This window comes from Telopea speciosissima, chromosome 3 (assembly GCF_018873765.1).
Source record: "Telopea speciosissima isolate NSW1024214 ecotype Mountain lineage chromosome 3, Tspe_v1, whole genome shotgun sequence".
Classification (NCBI taxonomy): domain Eukaryota; kingdom Viridiplantae; phylum Streptophyta; class Magnoliopsida; order Proteales; family Proteaceae; genus Telopea; species Telopea speciosissima.
In genome coordinates this window covers 54377558-54398152 of record NC_057918.1, presented here as the reverse complement: position 1 = coordinate 54398152, position 20595 = coordinate 54377558, and the positions used below count along the sequence as shown (strand labels likewise).

Sequence of the window (20595 nt, the reverse complement as noted above, 5' to 3'; positions counted from 1 at the left end):
GAGTTGAGCCCTGAGATTTGATGGAGGACTTGAAAAGCCACCTAAAAAGTTTTTCTTTTTTAAGTTAGTTTCACTACCTTCCATTTTCCTTTTTATTTCAACATCAACAGTTGATCCACTCAGCCACCAAGTCTTGGCAACTTATGGAATGCACTGTTTGAACCAAACTGAGTTGCAAATTGCAAGTATCATGTCAGGGCAGTAACTTGTTTGCCTTATATCTTCGCATCAGTTCATCGGGTCTTTGAGTGGTAGACATGAGATTTGTTGGAAATCAAGTAATCTTTCATACTGAATTTGAATCAGGTTGATAAAATCTCTGGTTCAAAGATACGGCTCAAACATCAGGCATGGTCTATGAACTTCAGGACGTCTTTGCACATCCATCAGATTCAAGCCTATTTTTGGACCACGTGACATCATTCTGGGTGTTGGAAAATACACATTTATCTAATTCCTTTTTTATGAGTTTTGACGATAACAAACACATGCCAAAACAAACAAACCATTATAATAACAATTTGCAGAAAGCTCAAAGAAGAAACATATCAAGACAAAGGCTTGGAAAATAGCTCAAGCTAAAAGAAGAAACGACTCAAAGAAGAAATGAAAGCTAAAGAAGAAAAATATAGAAGCCACAGACCTCAGTTTGAAGAAGACAAGAAGAAATAAGAGCTTGAAGATTGAAAGAAGTGAAGACCAAGACTGAAGACTTTTGTAAATAGTTAGAAGCATATTGTATTGCATGAAAAATAGTGAAAAATGCATATCATTCATGCATACATGCTTAGACACCATATGAGTTGTATAATGGAAAGACACCCAAAGTCAACTATTTTCAAATTTTCGGATGCAAATGTAGCATATTAAATACTAAAGATAAGCATGGAAAATTTGATGAAAAAGCAGACGAAGGAATATTTCTTGGATACTCTTCAAATAGCTGTGCTTATAGGGTATTCAATAAAAGAAACTTAGTTATGGAAGAATCCATGAATGTTAAATTTGATAATTCTCCACCAAAAGAGAAATATAGACCTCTAGTTGATGAAGATGAAGATTTGTTGATAGAAATCAACAAGAAAACTGAAAATACACATCTAGATAAATCTCAAGACCGTACTCAAGAACTACCTAAGGAAGTTATTCCTATCCCCCTAGAACAAATTATTGGAAATCTTGATACAGGTGTGCAAACAAGATCCAAAATTCAGAACACTTACAATTTTGCTGCTTTTTTATCTACTATTGAACCTAAGAACATAAAAGAAGCACTCAGTGATAATGACTGGATCTTGGCTATGCAAGAAGAACTACATCAATTCGCAATGAATGAAGTTTGGGAACTTGTACCAAAACCCAAGAATAAATCAATTATCGGTACTAAGTGGGTTTTAGAAATAAACTTGATGAAGATGGAACAATTGTAAGGAATAAAGCCAGATTGGTTGCCCAAGGATATAATCAGCAAGAGGGAATAGATTTCGATGAAACCTATGCTCCTGTTGCTAGACTTGAATCCATTAGAATGTTATTAGCTTTTGCCAGTCACAAAAATTTCAAACTCTTTCAAATGAATGTCAAAAGTACATTCTTGAATGGATTTATAATGGAAGAAGTATATGTGGCACAACCTCCTGGATTTGAAGATCAAAAATTTCCATCTCACGTTTTTAGACTAAAGAAAGCATTATATGGACTTAAACAAGCTCCTAGAGCATGGTATGATAGATTAAAAAGATTTTTGCTTGAAAATAATTTCTCTATGGGAAAAGTAGATACTACATTGTTTGTTAAGCACAAAAACAATGATTTGATTATTGTTCAAATTCATGTGGATGATATAATTTTTTGTGCTACTAATGATTCATTATGTGTTGAATTTAGTACCTGCATGCAAACTGCGTTTGATGGGTGAGTTGAATTTCTTTCTAGGACTTCAGATTAAACAAACTTCTAAAGGAAGATTTTGAATCAATCTAAATGTATAAAAGAGCTTTTAAAGAAATTAACATAAATTCACAAAAATCATCAAGCACTCCTATGAGTACATCTTTGAAATTGTCAAAAGATGAGAATGAAATAACCACGGATGCTACTCGATATCGAGGAATGATTGGAAGCCTACTATATTTAACCGCAAGCAGACCTTATATCATGTTTAGTGCTTGTGCTTGTGCTTGATTTCAAGCTAATCCTAAGCAATCCCATGTTAGTGCTGTCAAACGGATTTTCAAATATCTAAAAAGCACGGTCGATGTTGGCTTATGGTGTCCTATGCACAATGACTTCGACTAATCAGCTTCTCTGACGTAGATTTCGCCAGATGTCACATTGATAGGAAAAGCACTAGCGGTACGTGTCATTTTCTTGGATCCTATCTTGTTTCCTAGTTAAGAAAGAAACAAAATTTCGTTGTACCCGAGGCCTCTGGATGAGACAAACCCTAATGGACTATGGGATCTCATTTCCACCCTCAAAAATACACAGTGATAACACCAATGCTATAAAACTAAGCAAAAAACCTAACCTTCACTCTCAAGCAAAACATACAAATATCAAACATCATTTTTTGAGAGATACAATTCAGAAAGGTGAAGTAGTACTCAGCTACATAGAAACTGAAAAAGCTGGCTGAAATTCTTACCAAGCCTTTACCCGAAGTATTTAGCCTCCCTAAGGCTACCATTAAGGTAGCGGAGTCTATTATGTGGGCCTTCCTTTGGAAAGGAGTGGATTCAGCTAGATTTCTTCATCATAAAAGTTGGTCTTCCCTCTGCCTTCCTAAATCCGAAGGAGGTCTTGGTCTTAGAAGGATAAAAGATGTCAACATTGCTAGTTCTCTTAAACTTATTCGGAAGCTCCTCACCAACAAAACCAGCATTTGGACTTCTTGAGTATACGCAAGGACCCTCCGCAGGGACTCCATTTGGTCTATTAGCCCAGTGGCTGACTCCTCTTGGGTTTGGCACAGAATTTTACAAGTGAGACACATAGCCATTGAAGCCATCTCATGCAAGATCGATGATGGCCTCTTTACCTCTCTTTGGCTGGACAAATGGCACCCCTTTGGTGTCCTCTCTTCAGTCATGAGTTCCCGTGACATCTACTCCTCCGGATTGGACAGATCTTCCTTGGTTGCTTCCATCATCAGCAGAGGCTCTTGGTCCCCCCTATCCCCCCCGGTCACCGAGGTAGAGGCGACACCATTCTGTGGCTCCCTTCCCCCTCCGGCAGATTCAGTTCTCACTCCGCTTGGGATATGGTTAGACATAGAGGGACCCACTGTCATTGGCACAAAGTAGTCTGGTTCAAAGGGCATATCCCTCATCACAGTCTCACCTCTTGGCACGCCCTCGCCAATTGCCTTCCCACTTAGGTCTTCCTCATTCACCGCCACATGCAGGTCCCCCCCAACTGATGTCTTTGTCGGAATGGGCTTGAGGATACAGATCACCTGTTCTTCTCTTGCCCCTTTGCTTCTTCCATTTGGACTCGTGTCCTTCACCATTGCTGGCCAGGTCGTAGAAGTCCCCTCCCTCTTAGCCGAAAATGGGTGTGGATTGATATGACATTCGGAGGGAACTCAATTTGTGATTCAGTTGGCAAGCTTACCTTTTGTGCTGCTATGTCCCACATTTGGATGGAGCGTAACCTCAGAAGATGGACGTCCAACTCTCGCTCTCTTGACAAGATTTGGAAAACCATCTCCTTTGATGTTTCTTCTAGAATTAGTTCCCTTCCCCTCGCTGTTGTTAAGGATACCCCAAGGAACAGGCTCATTGTTGTCTCCTGGGGCCTTCCTCTTTCCATTTTGCAGCCTAGTTAGCTCTTAGCTCTGGCTTTTTGCTCACGGGCTTGTATATTCCTTCTCTTTTCTTCGTAATTTAAATTATTATTCATCCAAAAAGAAAAATACCTTTACCCGAAGATCGTTTTTACAATCTAAGGAAAGAATTAGGTATTTGCAATCCATTTGAATAGCATAAACCACTGCAAAAATCTCCCAAGTAGCCCCAATAATAAATTTTTAAGTCAAAATCCCGGAAATCAAAGTTTTTACTCCACCGGTCGACCAGTGCGTGGAAAATCTTTTTTTAAATACAATTCGCGGACTCATTCTTTCATTTCTAACTTTCTGATTTTCGAATTCTCCTCTTTCAAAACCCTAGTGTGAGTGGTTTAGGGCAAACTTTTGCCAAAAACTATTATATCTTAGTCAATCTAAGATCAAAATCTCTTCTTCCATCCTTATTCTCTACAAATCCCAAGCCTCTCATCTTCAAATGGCTCCAAGAGAAGAAGCATCTCGCAAGAGAAAGAAAACTACCGGCAACAAAGGGAAAACCTCTTTCAACAGTTATCTCTTCACCTCTCTTGAAGCTTCGGTATGTTGGCCCAACTACTTGAAGAAGAAGGTCATCCAAGAAAGACATGTGAGGACCTCCGAATTGCAAACCGGTAACATCACTGAATATTTTACCTTCTTAGGTTGGGATTCTACTCTATATCATAACAACTTTTGTTACCCAAAATTAGTGAAGTACTTTTATTGCAACTTAGAGGTTGAAGGAATGGATGAGACCCTAAGAATCAATTCTCTTATGAAAGGAACTCTTATTTCTTTCACTATGGATGATCTTGAAGATATTCTCAATATTAGGGCTTTGGGTGAAAGAAAATATCTCAAGGCCAAGCAAAATCATGATGAGTTCATGAATGAGGCTGAAGTCTATGGCATGATTATGAAGAAATACCTAGGAACATCCCAACAGGTCAAAGCTATTCAACTATTCAACATTCCTAGGGGTTTTATGTTTGATTAACTCCAATAATGTTCTTCCTAAGGGCGGTCATCGAGATGTTGTTAAGCTGTTAAGCCTTTCGAAGCATATATTTCTTGGTGTCTCATCACTGGAAATCAGATAAGTCTACCTTACCTTATCATGAGAACCATGGAAACAGCCTCTACAAGGACTTGGAAGGATAGCTTTCCCTATGAGAAGCCACGTGATATTGATGCCAAGTAGATTTTTCTGATGAAATCCCTGATGAGAAGCCATGTGATATTGATGCCACCACCATCAAGAAAATGGGAATCTCTGTTGTGTCTCCTACTGTTGACTCCTCTCAAGCTCGGAGAAGGCGTGCCACACAAGCCAATGTCTTTAACACTGTAGAAGAAGAATATGAAGTGAGCGAAGATGGTGAGGATGAGGACTACGATCCTCAAGCAGGTGAAGGGTCATCCAGCAACAATGCTGATCGACAACTTCTTAAGGTGTACACTGAGAAGACCAATAGACGGCTAAACAACATGGATAAGAAGCTTGACTCCGTTCTCCTTCAACTCTCTCGTCTCACTCAGCATTTCAACCTACCCCGAGACCCAATCCTTAGTTCACTTTTACTTTTGCATTTTGATTTGGACAATTTATGATTATGTTTGTTCAGTTTTTTTTTAACACTGGACTGTTTTACTTTCGGTACTTTTTGAACACTGCAAAACTTTAAATTTCCAGTATTTCTGACTTTATGCATTATATGGTTTAAATCCTAATTCCGTCTTTCTTAGAATTTGTATTATGACATGGCTTGAATTGAGGGAGAGCCCAGTTAGCATTACCTCTTTTTGTTGCTGACAAAAGGGGGAGATGACATTATCTTTGAGATTCTTTTAGATTACATAAATATATGGTTTGTCATAGATTAATATATCTTAACTGCCTATTATTGTTTGATATATCTTAATTGTCTCAAAAGAATCACTTGTTTGTCATCATCAAAAGGGAGAGATTGTTGGAAAATACACATTTATCTAAATTCCATTTTTATAAGTTTTGATGATAACAAACACATATGCCAACACAAACAAACCATTATACTAACAATTTGCAGAGAGCTCAAAGAAGAAACACATCAAGACAAAGGATTGGAAAATAGCTCAAGCTAAAAGAAGAAATGAAAGCTAAAGAAGAAAAATATAGAAGCCACAGACCTCAGTTTGAAGAAGACAAGAAGAAAGAAGAACTTGAAGATTGAAAGAAGTGAAGACCAAGACTGAAGACTTTTGTAAATAGTTAGAAGCATATTGTATTGCATGAAAAATAGTAAAAAATGCATATCATTCATGCATACATGCTTAGAGACCTTAGGAGGTAATTTATAGGCCTTAATAGATTTTGATATAAGTTGGATAAAGAAGAGATAAAAGCCTATCAAAGACAGACAGCCAAAAAGGACAAAAAAAGACAAGCGGTCGATCCACCGGTTGACCTACCCACAGGGCATTTTCGACCGCTGGAAACAGTGGCTTGCCGATTTCAACCGGCAGCCAAACTGGTCGCCCATCGGCCAACGGTCGATCAACCGGTCGACCGGCAGGACAAGGCATAGTTATCAAGGCAAGAAGGCGACCATGGCGTTTTAGAGGGTAAAAAAACAAGGCGACACCACCATGGCGGAGAGGCATCCACCATGGCACCCAAGGCGTCCAAGGCAACCAAGAAGTCTAGACGCCATGGCATTGCCATTAGCGACGCCTTGATAACTATGGGACAAGGACAAGATTCAACAGCTCTATTTAACCTAATGGTCATATACCGGCAGAATCTAGCGGTCGACCGGTAGACCCAAAAACTAGCCGTTAGAGCTATTTTGACACATGATTTTTTAGCATTAAATGATGCCTATAAATACCCCGTGTCAACTTTTCACCATTACTACAGTCCAAAAGAATACTTTATTGTGAGGTGAAAAAGTCAATTCAAAGCTCTAAGTGTTGATTTTAAAGTCAAGAAGATTCTTCATCATTCTTAGTTGACTTCTTTGATTCATGACCAAGTTCCGTTGAAGTTCACTTCTTACAAGAAACTCTAGAAGGTCAATTATTATTGCACTCATATTTGCACATCATCATCTTCATTGCAAGGGGTAGTTGGGACACTCCTTGCCTAGGTAACACTTTCTCTTTTCTATATTTGATTTGTCTTTCTTACTCTTGAGTTGGGTAGACTCTAGATGAGTAAGGTGATTCTTGCACTTACCTAGACTGTACTTAGGTATTGTGTAAGGGATTCTCTTATCCTTAAAAGATTGAAGGATCCTCTTATCCTAGTAAAAAGATTTGTAAAAGGTGTTTTCCCCACCTACTGTACTGAAAGGGAAAAGATTAGTGGAATTCTCTCAAGGTTGAGAGGAGTGGATGTAGACTCAAGGAGACAAGGATGACTCGAACCACTATAAATACTTGTGTCTCCTTTACATTTATTTGCACTATTTTAAGTCTTGTTAATTTGAGAAAAGACAGTAAAAATTGAAAAAGATATATATTCCACTAAGATAACCTATTCACCCCCCCCCCTCTAGGTATCCAACACTGGGTTAAAACTCAAAACATCAAAGTTGTATCCTTTTAGGTTATCTTTAATTTTGATAAAGAATCAGGTCAATCCAAGTTAGGAAAGAAAGTTATGGTTGATTTACTAAATGCTGCATGGAGGCAAATCAGTTATGCGCGTCCATCCGGGTGGGCCCGATGAGATTTTCTCTTCTAAAGTATCATGAGCTATAAGGAGGATAGTGAGTACGAAATAAGAGAGATATACATCAGAAGAAGATATTAGAAAGAGTTTTTAAGAGAGAAAATCTTAGGAGAGAAAGAAAGAAGAGGAGAAGAGAATGTTTTGAAGCCATCTTCCAAGCTCCCAAGCATCATCTTGAGTGGGATTCTTCAAGCATCATTGTGTAAGCTTCAAAGGTACAGAAGACCAAGAAAGAGAGAAATTTGCAAGTAAGCGTGAATAGCTTCAAGGTGTGTTCAAGCCTTTTGTGAAGCCTTGATTGAAGCTTTGATAGTGAAAAAGAGAAGAGGACAAGTGTGTGTGAAGAAGGGTAGCTATCTTACGAATCGTTATCCCCTCCAATTTGCTGCCCCTCCAATTCCTCACATGGGGGTGGAAATGACCACCCTACCCCCTGGCCAAAAACACTGCCCAAGGTGGGGTCCACTCCCCCCTATTAGAGGAATTGGAGGTGATAATTATTCCTATCCGACTTGAAGGTAACTCGCTTGTTTTTCATTTTCTAAAGAACATATATACTTGACTGTAGGTCAGGTGTTTGATAAATACTTCAGTCAATTTTGTGCTTATATTGGGGACACTCTTGTAAGCCAACTTAACCATATCATTGACATCGTAACTATCAAATGGGTGCTTGATAGAGAGGTTGGTGCTCCTTTGTAGTGGGTGCTATATAAACTTGGAGGTTTAGTGTTACTAAACTGATATTCTGCATTATACTCACGCTAGATTTGGATTGTAGTCCAAGTAGCCATTTGCACCGTGGTCGTAGCCTCATTGGTGAACCACATTTATCTTGTATTGTGGTTGCTTCTTGTGGATTGTAGCTTGTATGGTTGTGTGATTGTCTTTCCTACTAGTGCCACTTGACTGGTTCATCTCCTCGAAGGAAGAATTTTTTAGAGTCACTGACTGATTCAAACTACCACCCCCCCCCCCCAGTGACTCTGTGAGTTCAACAATATGTCCATAGAACGTGATACAACTTTGTTCCTCACTATGAGAACTATGTAAACAGAAGCAAGTATAGATCCCCAACAAAGCCCTAAAACCTTTATAACGCTCTCTCTAAAACTCGATCAAAGCCACAAAGAACAAAAGATTGGAAGTCATCCCAAATAACAAATATTTCTGCCTTTCAAAAAAAAACTGACTTGTCTATAAGAAACCTTAAGCTCATCGTCAACCATAGGATTAGAATATCATCAAACAGCTAGGATAAAAGACAGCTTTCAACAGTAAATATGCAATTAATTAAAAAAGAATGCATGTACAAAAGTAAATTACATGCATCAGCAGGTCACAAAGGGAAGCAAATGTTTGACTTCTATTTTACACTGAAGTTTCCAGAGGTGGAAATTTCGTGGTTTCAATCAATGTTTAAAATCTCATATCGTTTCAGTATTTCGTCTGACCGAAATATCCGAAATTTCGGATATTTTGATCGAAATATTGTATTTTTTCTGCAAGGTTTCGATAGGTCATTTCAGACTGTTTTAGGCCAAGTTAAGGCCTGAAACTTCATGGAAACCCTATTTTAGGCTATATAAACACGTGTAAATGTTCAAATTGCAAAAATAGTCACCCAAAGTGGTGTTTTGGATTTGCACCATTGATTGGCAGTATACGGTCGAATCCTAATGTATAACTTAACTAATTACACATACACATTGTTTAAGACTTTAAGTACTCAAGGACATAATGACTAATATGCAATTTAAACAAGTAAATTCGCTTGGAAACATAAATTCAATGACTCATAAGAAGTCATAAATCATAATATTAAGTACAATAAGTCAATAACATCAATACCCCAAATTCCCAATATAAGTCAAGTAGTCATCAAAGGACTCAAATGTCTACTAATAATAATAACTCCGCCGTCCAGGATCGACCCCACTCATAGTCCGATGGAGCCGACGTGCATTGTTTTCCTATTGTAGGACAAATGAATGCCACGTCATAGTCTGGGAGAAGAAACGAGTGTAGTCATCCACAGTTGTCATGTAAATTGCATCATCAATATGTTGAAGGTAACCTATCCTAGGATATGGGTCACCAAAGTGTGAAGAACCACGACTACCCATTGATCAAAAATCACCAAAGAGAAGTGAAGAAGGGAGAAATGGGTGGAAGAAAATGAAAAAATCAAGCCTTGTGAGCTCTCGGTCGAAATTTCGATCGAGAATCACAGGACTTGGACATTTTATAACTTGTAGAAAACCTAGGACCTGTAACCAGTAACTTTAGAGAGGAGAAAAGAGAGAAGAGAAGATGGAAGAAGACTGTGCAATATATTATGTTAGCTCTCAGTAACGTGAGAGTAGTCTCTTCTCCCCTTGTCTTATTTATAATAAAATCAATAGAAAGTTACATTAGAAAAGGAAACTAATTCCTTGTCAGCCAAGGAGAGAAAATAGGAAACTAATCTAATAAGGAAACAAGAGAATCTAACCTAGAGTAGGACACATAGCAAAGAAATAGCAACTAGCCTATGTAATCACGATAGCGACAAACCCCCTACTTGTGATACATATCTCAACACTCCCCCTCAAGCTGGAGTATACATATATCAAAAGAAAGCTCCAGCTTGGACCAATAAGAATAGAAAAAAATAAATGCTACACCAGTCTTGAAAAGTAGTCGTAGACTCCAGTGAGCACAGAGAGAACTCTACTCACCATAAAGCACACACTCCAAACATTCCAACACTCCCCCTCAAGTTGGCGCATAGAAAGCACACATGCCCAACTTGAACGAAATAGGACGAAGCATCATTCCAAATTGTCGCAGCAATGTCTGGCAATACTTCACTCTCCCCCCCCCCACGGCAAATACAACCCAATAACTAAAGATACCCAATGGCAATGGTGGAAACAAGCTGGTCTTCTATGTTTTGCACAAATGTTCTGCAATGTCTGCAAGTTTTTGCATGTTTTGCAATGGAATTGTACACAATCTCCCCCTCACATGTAGTAGTACATGGGGACAATTAATGGCGATGATGTAAGGGATAATGGCAAAAAGTGTAATTTTCCAGAATTTACTAAAGGTTCTATGGGCAATTAAAAAGGAAGGAATGGTAAAATTATAATTTACCAGAAATTTCCAAGAAGTGTTATGGGTAAATAACAAGCAATACAGATCTAAGGGTCTGAAAAACCGACTCGGATCGCTTAGGGGCACACCCAATTAACAAATAGATCAAATTTAAGTAGTAGAGGCAGTCTGGTAAAAAACAGAATTTTTAAGAGGGCAATGGGTAATTGAAGAAGCAGTGGGACATAATGGGAATTAGAATTATAGCAAGGTGAATGGCAGAATTGTAAATAACACAAAGTTGAATAAGGGATGGCATAGGTGTAATTTAGATGAAATCTAATTACAAATATCACCTAAAGCGAAAGGGTAATCTTGGAATGAGAAGTAAAATAAGGACATGAGTGACTTAGTGCTAATGAGAGGGTCATAAATGGAAAACTCAAATAAGGAAATGAAGGATAGGAATAAAGCACTCCGCGTATTCCAGCAATTCAAGCAAATTGTAGAGGAAGTCTTCTTCCTCACGACACCACCTGGAGCGAAAACCAGGGAGTTTGAGACCATAGTTGTCATGGCGTCGCCATATCGTCGCCATGGCACCACCATATCGTCGACATGGCACCGCCATGGCGTCCTGGCACTGGAGAAATGTGCATATCGACCTACGCCATGGCGTCCTGTCTCTCTTTCCCTCTTCGATTTCTTCTTCTTTAATATTTTGTTTCTTCCCCAACCTTAGACCCACTCCCTGTTTCCCTAAATCTCCTATTTTAGCCTTGGTTTCTGAGGTTTTTCTTTCTATCGTGTTATTGCAAGGTTGAAGAAGACATATTAAGTCTTTAAAATTGCAAGCAAGGACAACTTATATCATTTAAATTAAACCCCCTACATTCTCTATTGCTATTCTGTTTAGCCCATTCAGTTTTCTCTTTAACTCCATTAAATTACAGTTCTGCCACTCCTTTACAACTTCAGATTAATTAAATTTCTGCCATTGCTCTTATAAACTTGATTTATCTACTAGTTTGCCATTCAACTTTGGATTTAAATACAACTCAGCCATGGTCGACATGATCGCCATAGCAACCCCATGGTGGGCGACGTGTTGATATATTGATCAGACACCCCTCCACCGACTTGGATCGCCGTGACGCCTTGACAACTATGTTTGAGACCTTCACCAAACAAGAAGAAAACCACGGCTAGTGCAACAGTGCAACCAAGAACCAGGGAGAGGAGGCGGTAACCAAGGACCCATTGATGAAGGATGCTATCTTCTTCCTTACAACTCTACAGAACCAGCAAATTCAGCGGAAAAGGAAACCTGAGATTCGAAGAATAAAGCAGCAACTTCATGGCCATTCAAAAGAAAAAAGCTGCGATTTCCAGAAGAAGAGACTTGATCGATCTTCAAAAAGGAAGAACCAGTAGAAACTCCAATCTACAATCTCCCAGATGCTGGACAGAACTGATTCAAAAATCTGGGCAGAATCGATGCAACCATCGACCAATCCTTCGATCCAGTTAATACCAGAACCATAGCAGCGGCAGCCACAGGCAGAAAAGAGGTGGATTCGAAGAATCGACGGTGGCAAAAGCATCGACTTGAGGTAGCAATCAGAAAATCAAAGAGATAACACCAAATCTTCGATTCAGCAGAACCAAAGCCCTATCAGTAAAATCGGAGGAAATCGATATTCCTCAACTATCGTTTGCAAATATGATCGGAACTAGTGAATCAAATCAGTAATCTTCGACTCAAAAGTAAACTCAAGCAGCAGTTTGCGATACCCATGGATAATCTGAACATAGCAGCAGCAGAAAACGATAGCAGATTCAAAGCTCCAAAAAAAACCAATTCAATATACCTGGTTCATTCGACAATATTCCCTAATAGCATGTCGATAGCAGTAGCAGCAGATGCAGACCAAGAATGATAGCCTGCGGTGCTGAAACAACCAGAAGAAGAAACCAATATAAAACCGAAACAAAACCCTAGATCTCCTTTTATGAAGGAGGGTTTCTCCATAAATCAAAGAACCTTGAAACGACTCTCAAACCGGCAATCTTGGAGAGAATCAGTCAATGGTTGCCTAGCTTTGATACCATGTAGAAAACTGTAGAATTCCGTGAATACTCGCTTGTCACTGTGACAATGGCCATGCCTTTATTTATAATCTTAGAATACTACAAATATGGAATGACTTGCTCAACACTCAACTAACACATTTAACATGTGCATAATGAACCTAGACACTATATTTAGAAGGACAATATTACCCCTGAACCCATATTACAACAATCCCCCTCAAGTTGGTGCATACATATCAAACATGCCCAACTTGCTAACAATAGGAAAAAATAACTTGGTACTGATTCCTTTGGTAAGGATATCAGCCAACTGTTCACTAGACTGAATGAACAGGATACAAATTATCCCTTGTTCCAACTTCTCTTTGATGAAATGTCGGTCAATCTCAACATGTTTGGTACGATCATGTTGAACCGGGTTGTAAGCAATGCTGATTGCCGACTTGCTGTCACAGTAGAGCCTCATGGGAAGATCAGCATTCATCCCCAAATCTTGAAGAAGCCCCTTGAGCCAAAGGAGTTCACAAATACCTTGTGCCATAGCCCGAAATTCAGCTTCAGCACTAGATCAAGCTACAAAAACTTGTTTTTTGCTTCTCCAAGTAGTTAGGTTTCCTCCAACAAATGTGCAATACCCCGATGTTGACTTCCTATCATCAGGGCTGCCAGCCCAATCTACATCAGTGTAAGCTTCTATCCGGAGATGATTATTTGGAAAATATAGTATCCCTTTTCCAGGAGAGGACTTGAGATACCGGAGTATCCTGTATGCTGCTTCCAAGTGAGAAGAGTGAGGATCATACATATATTGACTGACAACACTCACAGCAAATGTGAGATCTGGTCAGGTATGTGAGAGGTATATTAATCGGCCAACTAACCTCTGATAGCTGCCCTTGTCCACCGGATCACCTTCCTTACTCTTCAAATGTGTGTTGGGCTCCAGAGGAGTATCCACTGGTTTACATCCAAGCATCCCTGTTTCATCCAATAGATCCAGGGTATATTTTCTTTGGGAGAGAGATATGCCCTTAGCTAAATAGGCCACCTCAATCCCTAAGAAATATCTTAATCTGCCCAAGTCCTTGACTTCAAATTCTGTGCCCAAATAAGTTTTTAGCTTCTGGATTTCCTGTGCATCACTGCCCGTGATTACTATGTCGTCAACATAGACAATCAAGATTGTCACTTGCTGTCCCACCCTTTTAACAAACAATGTGTGGTTAGCATTGCTCTGCTTATACCCATATGCAACCATAGCCATAAGGAATCGGCCAAACCAAGCCCTTGGTGACTGCTTTAGACCATACAGAGCCTTCTTCAACTTACTGAGTCTCTGAAGAGGTAAAACCAGGACGTATCTCCATGTAAACATCCTCTTCCAAGTCTCTATGTAGGAAGGCATTCTTCACATCGAGTTGTTGGAGTTCCCATCCTTGATTCACAGCGCAAGAAATAATGACCCGCACAGTATTCATCTTTGCTACAGGAGCAAAGGTCTCTTGATAGTCAATTCCTTGGGTTTGAGTAAACCCTTTGGCTACTAATCTTGCTTTGTATCTTTCTACTGAGCCATCAGCGTTGTGCTTCACAACAAAGACCCATTTACAACCAACAGGTCTTTTTCCCAAAGGGGGGCATACCAAATCCCAGGTCTGATTTTTCTTAAGGGCAAGCATCTCTTCATTCATTGCATCCTTCCATTTCTGTTCGGCTATTGCTTCCTACCAATTGTTAGGAATAGAGACAGAGGATAAAGAAGATACGAAAGCATGGACAGCAAGAGTTAGAGAGTTGTATGACACAAAGTTAGAAATGGGGTGTTGTGTACAACTTCTTTTTGGTTTTCTAATAGCAATGGGTAAATCGAGACTGGGATCAAGAGGAGGCTTACTAGAAATATGACTAGGAGCAAGACTTGGAGTAGGAACAGATGCCGATTGTGTAGGTGGTGCAGTGGTGGTGGTCTCTTTCTCTTTGTATCGAGGGTCATCCAAAGGAAAATCAGTTCCCCGAGAGTACGTTTGTTTCACATTTTTCTCCCCCTGCACCTGTTGCTCAATCTGTCCCACTTCTTGTTCCTGACTTGTAACTCCATCTTCTAGTTTAACCGAAACATCCTCTATAGTAGGTATTTCAACATCCAGAGGAGCAATCAGCGGGACCTCTTCACCACTTAGAATCTCCCACTGAAGAGGTACTGGCTGTAGAAAGTAAGCCTCAGACTCCCGGAAAACTACATCCATGGTGACAAACACCTTTCTTGTAGGAGGATGATAGCACTTATATCCCTTCTGGGTGGCTAAGTAACCAAAAAAAATACACCATAAACCTTTGGGATCAAACTTGTCGTGTACATGGTGATTTCGTGCAAACACGACACAGCCAAATACTTTTGGCGGCACAGTAAAAGTGGATTTCCCAACCAGCAGATCCAAGGGACAGCTGCCATGTAAGACCCGAGAGGGAAGCCTATTGATGAGATAAGTGGCGGTGAATACAGCATCACCCCAGAAACGAGGAGGCACAGCCATAGAAAATATAAGAGAACGAGCAACCTCCAATAGATGTTTATTCTTGCGTTCAGCCACCCCATTTTAAGCAGGAGTGTCAACACAAGAAGTTTGGTGTATGATCCCGTGGCTGTCCAAATACGAGCGAAAGGCACCATCCATATACTCTTTACCATTATCTGATCGAAGAATCTTCACTTTGGCATCGAATTGGTTCTGGACCATTTTATGGAAAAAAAGGAAACAATTGAACACATCACTCTTGCTATGCATCAAATAAACCCAAGTTGTCCGGCTAAAACAATCAATGAAGGTGACAAACCATCTAAAACCAGAAGTAGAAACACATCGGGCAGGCACCCATACATCAGAATGGATTAAACCAAAAGGAATCAAGCTTCGATTATCTGAAATTGGAAAAATACTTCTAGTTTGCTTGGCCAAAATGCAAGCATCACAAGAAAAATTGTGTTTATTACATTGCTTCACTAGACTAGGAAATAAATCAGATAAAACTCCAAATGGGGGATGGCCCAAATGACGATGCCAATTATTCAACTCAAAGAGTGCAGAATCGAAAGTAGAAGATGTCAGCTGAGATGTCCAAGCTGTCCGAGAATCGTCAAGCACGTACAGACCACCAACCACCATACCACATGCAATAGTATCGTTCGTTTCCAAGTCCTGAAATAAACAATGAGTTGGGGAAAAAATTACTTTGCAGTTTAAATCCTTAGTTATGCTACTAATGGAAAGCAAATTAGTAGTAAACTTAGGAACATGTAACACAGAAGAAGGAGTCAGAGAGGAAGTGCACTGAACAGATCCCTTTCCCGAGATAGGAGATAGAGACCCATCAGCAACACAAACCTTAGAATGACCAGACAGAGGAAAATAGGTGGAAAAAATAGACGAAGAACCTGTCATATGGTCGGTTGCCCCGGAGTCAATAACCCAAGAATTAGGCATGACCGAGGTGCAATTCCCACCAAATGAAATACCTATGGAAGAAAATGGATTGGAAGGGGTAGGCAAAGACAGAGCCGAGGCAGCCATGGAAGGAGATACAGATGCCAAAGAAGATGTGTCCAAGCGATTCACCATATCCCGTAGATTGTGTAATTCAGCCATTACCGAGGAAAGAGACTGATCAGGCTGGTCTTCAGTTGCGGCCTGATGAGCACGGGTATTACTGGGCCGATTGGAACCACCCTTCCCACGCCCCTGAGTATCTGCAGGGTAACCATGAAGCTTCCAACATCGGTCCTTGGTGTGCCATTCCTTCCCACAGTGATCGCATTTAATCGGGGGGCGATCACCAGCTGGCCGATCAGTAGTAGCAAGATGATATGAATTTCCACGGGAAGGCTAGGAACCAGAAACAAGGGCTGATCGTCCCTAAGTCACAGGATGAACCATAGCTATACGCCGACTGTCTTCAGCCGAAAGGATGGCATACGCCTGCTCCAGAGTGGGAAGTGGATCCCTATTCAAAATATTCGACCGGATATGATCAAACTCAATATTGAGGCCGGCCAAAAAATCAAAAACACGTAAACCATCCTCCCATTTCCGGAAGGCCGTAGCATCAACATCAGTGGTAGCACGAAATGTACCCAAAAATCCAACTGCGGCCATAGGGTACACATTGTATTATAATATTGAGAAATAGATAACTCCATCTGCTTGGTAGAATGGATCTTCTGACGGAGCTCATAACATTGGGCAGCATTCCCAACCTGAGAATAAGTGTTGGGCTGTCTTCCAAATTTTCGCAGCCGAATCAAGGAGGAGATAACGCCCGGCAATGTCTTGTTCCATGGAATTTACCAGATAGGACATAACCAGAAAATTGAAATTTGTCCATCGATCAAGTGTAGTACCAGCCGTAGGCCTAACCTGAGTGCCCGTGATGTAGCTAGAGAGACCACGGGAACCAATCGCAAACAAGCAAGAGCGAGACCATAAAAGATAATTGCTGCCATTCAACTTGATAGGATTCACCGGGAATGGAAGAAAGTCACGTTGCGATGAACCATCAGAACCAGAGGAAGCAGAAGAGGTCTCGGAAATGTCAGGCATGGTGGCTAGTAAAAAAAACAGTGAAATAAACCTCCCAAAAAAAATCAGAAACTCGGAACATATGTAGGAAAGGGAAAAAAAACCCTCGGTGGGAGTCAACTCACCACCAAGGGGATGTATAAGAGAGGCAGCAAGGGAGAAGCCTCTCGCGGGAGAGAAAAAGGAGGCGAGAGACCTATAGGGTTGGTGGAGGTGGCGGAAAGGGAAGGAGAGGCCGGCAAGGCCTAGCAGAAGTGGCAGAACGGTGTGGTGGGCCTGTCGAGAGTTTGCAGTAGAGGTAGAGGGCTTAGCGGGGCTGGCGGAGGTGGCGCTAGGTGGTTTAAGGGGCTGGTGGTGGTAGCGGTAGATGGTGGAGGGGCTGGCGGTGCTAGTTCCTTAGGGCAGAATCACGTTGGAGAATTCCTGGAATATTTTTGGCTCTGATACCATGTAGAATTCCCTGAATACTGGCTTGTCACTGTGACAATGGCCAAGCCTTTATTTATAATCTTAGAATATTACAAATATGGAATGACTTGCTCAACACTCAACTAATACATTTAACATGTGCATAATGAACCTAGACACTATAGGTACAAGGACAATATTACCCCTGAACCCATATTACAACAAAAACCTAGGACCTGTATCCAATAACTTTAGAGAGGAGAAAAGAGAGAAGAGAAGATGGAAGAAGACTGTGCAATAGGTTATGTTAGCTCTCAGTAACGTGAGAGTAGTCTCTTCTCCCCTTGTCCTATTTATAATAAAATCAATAGAAAGTTACATTAGAAAAGGAAACTAATTCCTTGTCAGCCAAGGAGAGAAAATAGGAAACTAATCTAATAAGGAAACAAGAGAATCTAACCTAGAGTAGGAAACATAGCAAAGAAATAGCAACTACCCTATGTAATCATGATAGGGACAAACCCCCTACTTGTGATACATATCTCAACAGGTTTGTAACATCTTGCCGATATTTCGGAAAGATGTTACAAAGTACCGAAATTTCGCTCAAGTTATTGTTATTTTTCAATTCGAAGGTATGTTTAGTTTCGGTATCACCGAAATACTCGAAATTCTCGAAATCCCGATCGAGTTTTAACGGGTTTTTGTACTATGGTTTCAATCAGCAGCAAACACATGTATGCCAGTGTTTAACTATTTATAACTGTATTCCAGTGTTTATAAATGCATGCATGTATAAATGTACAAAAGTTGATTACATACGTCAACAGGCAACAGGTTACGAAGGGAAGCGAACCTACTCTACATGAAAGTATCTAGAGAATCATGCCAAACCTTTTTTGGGAAAAATATAGGTACAACCTCAATCCAGAAGTATAAAAAAAATAAAAATCAACCAAGAGGTTAAATCCCTGAAGAAGTGTAGAGGATAAAGACAATATAAATGTGGAGCATACATTATTAGATTAAGATGGGTGAAGTCGTGAAGATATCTTATACATACCAATTAGACAGAATGCAGAGATATTTGCTTTACATGAAAGTATCAACTAAAGAAAAACAAATCAGATGAGACAGATCCATACTGATACAGCAGGAAAAAGCTCAAGATGGGAAAATTCAGAACTCAGTAGAGGTGCATCGCTTACATCAGAGTCCCTAGCAGCAGAACTATGTAACATGCTATTTTCAGCATCTGTAGTGTTCTTTTGATTGGCACCCATACAACCTGGATCTCCACCTCTATGAGAGGACACATCTTCCATGTCCATATTAGGTTCTAATATAGCATCTTCCATACGGATAGTCACACCATCTTCATCCCTCACTTGTTCAGACCTCATCACATTCTTATCTAAAAGCCCATTATTTCCTCCAAGGTTCTGGTCTCCAGTTACAATAACTACAACAGTTTGCTCACCACTGTCCAAGCACATGCTTGGAAAGGAAGAATTTATAGTTTCAAATGAGAGGGCAGAGGAATCTAGTTGCACATCAGCCCTTGTAACAACCGAACAGTTGTCCAATTCAGCAGCACCGATTGGAGAGGAGGTATTCTCCTCCACGCCAATTTGGCAGTCTTGAGGAAACTCTGATAACAAGCCACCTTCTGCTTCCACCGGTGAAGACTCATCCTTTGCAGCAGGTACAGCCTTGGGTGAAATTGAGCTTTTCCCATTCACTTCCACAATATGAAGGGCCTGAACATCATTGCCGTCATTGTCACCCATGATTAAAGCACCCTTTTCATCAGGTTGGAGGCCCAATTTCTGATCTTTTGGTGAATGTCCCTCATCATTCTGCAGAATAACTTCTGCTCCACAACTGTTATCCACAGGAGACAACTTGAGAGAATCAGCTAACAGATTACTATTATCTCCCGAAAGAGGACCAGAGGGCACTGCCAGCTTAGACCCTTGAGTAGCAGCATGACCCATTACATCAGAAATTCCATCATCAACTCTGTTTATTTCCATGGCATTTATTTCCTCCAACCGTCCATCTTTTGATGAGTCCAATGAAGCTGTTTGTGCTTCACCTTCATTTGTCACCAGTACAACCACACCACAACCCTCTAAGATAGCATGCTCTTTGGAATGTTTTTCCTCAACCTGGACATGGATTCCAGCAGGTAGCATTTCCCCATCATTTCTGACAGCAACATCCTCGCTGCAACCTTCCAAACCAGTTTCTTTGGCAACATTTATGCTTACTGCCTGCTCCCTACCCTTTTGTACTCCCAAAGGAGTGCAATTTGCATCAATTTGGGGAAGCCCAGCTTTAGAGAAATCATATGTTCGATTCTGCAAATCAATCAACTGCATTGACATTCCTGAAAAAATAAATGGACACTGAGCCACGTCATGCAATGCCACATGTCAAGAATTTTACAAGTGATAGGAAAGTACAATTAGAAGAACAATATACACATACACATCTGAAATAAAAGCATAAATTTAAAAATTCAATTGTATAGTACCCTAAAAAAAAGGTGAAAACACATACCAAAGGCTCAGAACTGGTTCCAATTTACCCACGACCAAGACAAATACAATTGAAAATAATAAGTCAAGAAACAAATGTTCTTCATCCACTTGAAGAAGATACGGTCAACATTCTTGTTAGTTGTATGTACCGAGTGGTACATGGGGTTGTAATTGTAACTCGATAGGGGAATCTCTGCTCTATCAAGATTTGGGATTACGTGTCCTATTAGGGTTATGTTTAGTTAGTAGTTGAGTTAAGGTTTAGTTCTATGTTAGATTCCTATTACAAATAGTAATCCTATCTTGTATTCAACACCATTATAAATAAAGGTTTCGGGGGGACTGCTAATA

General features: G+C 40.2%; 1 protein-coding gene across 6 annotated transcripts in view; it reads right to left on the bottom strand.

The window, feature by feature from the left end:
- Positions 1-20595, bottom strand: part of LOC122654306 (sister chromatid cohesion 1 protein 4-like) — a 116888-nt gene that overhangs the window by 56706 nt on the left and 39587 nt on the right. For all 6 annotated transcript variants that reach the window (XM_043848339.1, XM_043848337.1, XM_043848342.1 and 3 more), the window contains one exon: positions 18907-20090. In XM_043848339.1, coding sequence (XP_043704274.1) covers positions 18907-20090 — 1184 coding nt within the window. The remainder of the gene's footprint in view (positions 1-18906; positions 20091-20595) is intronic.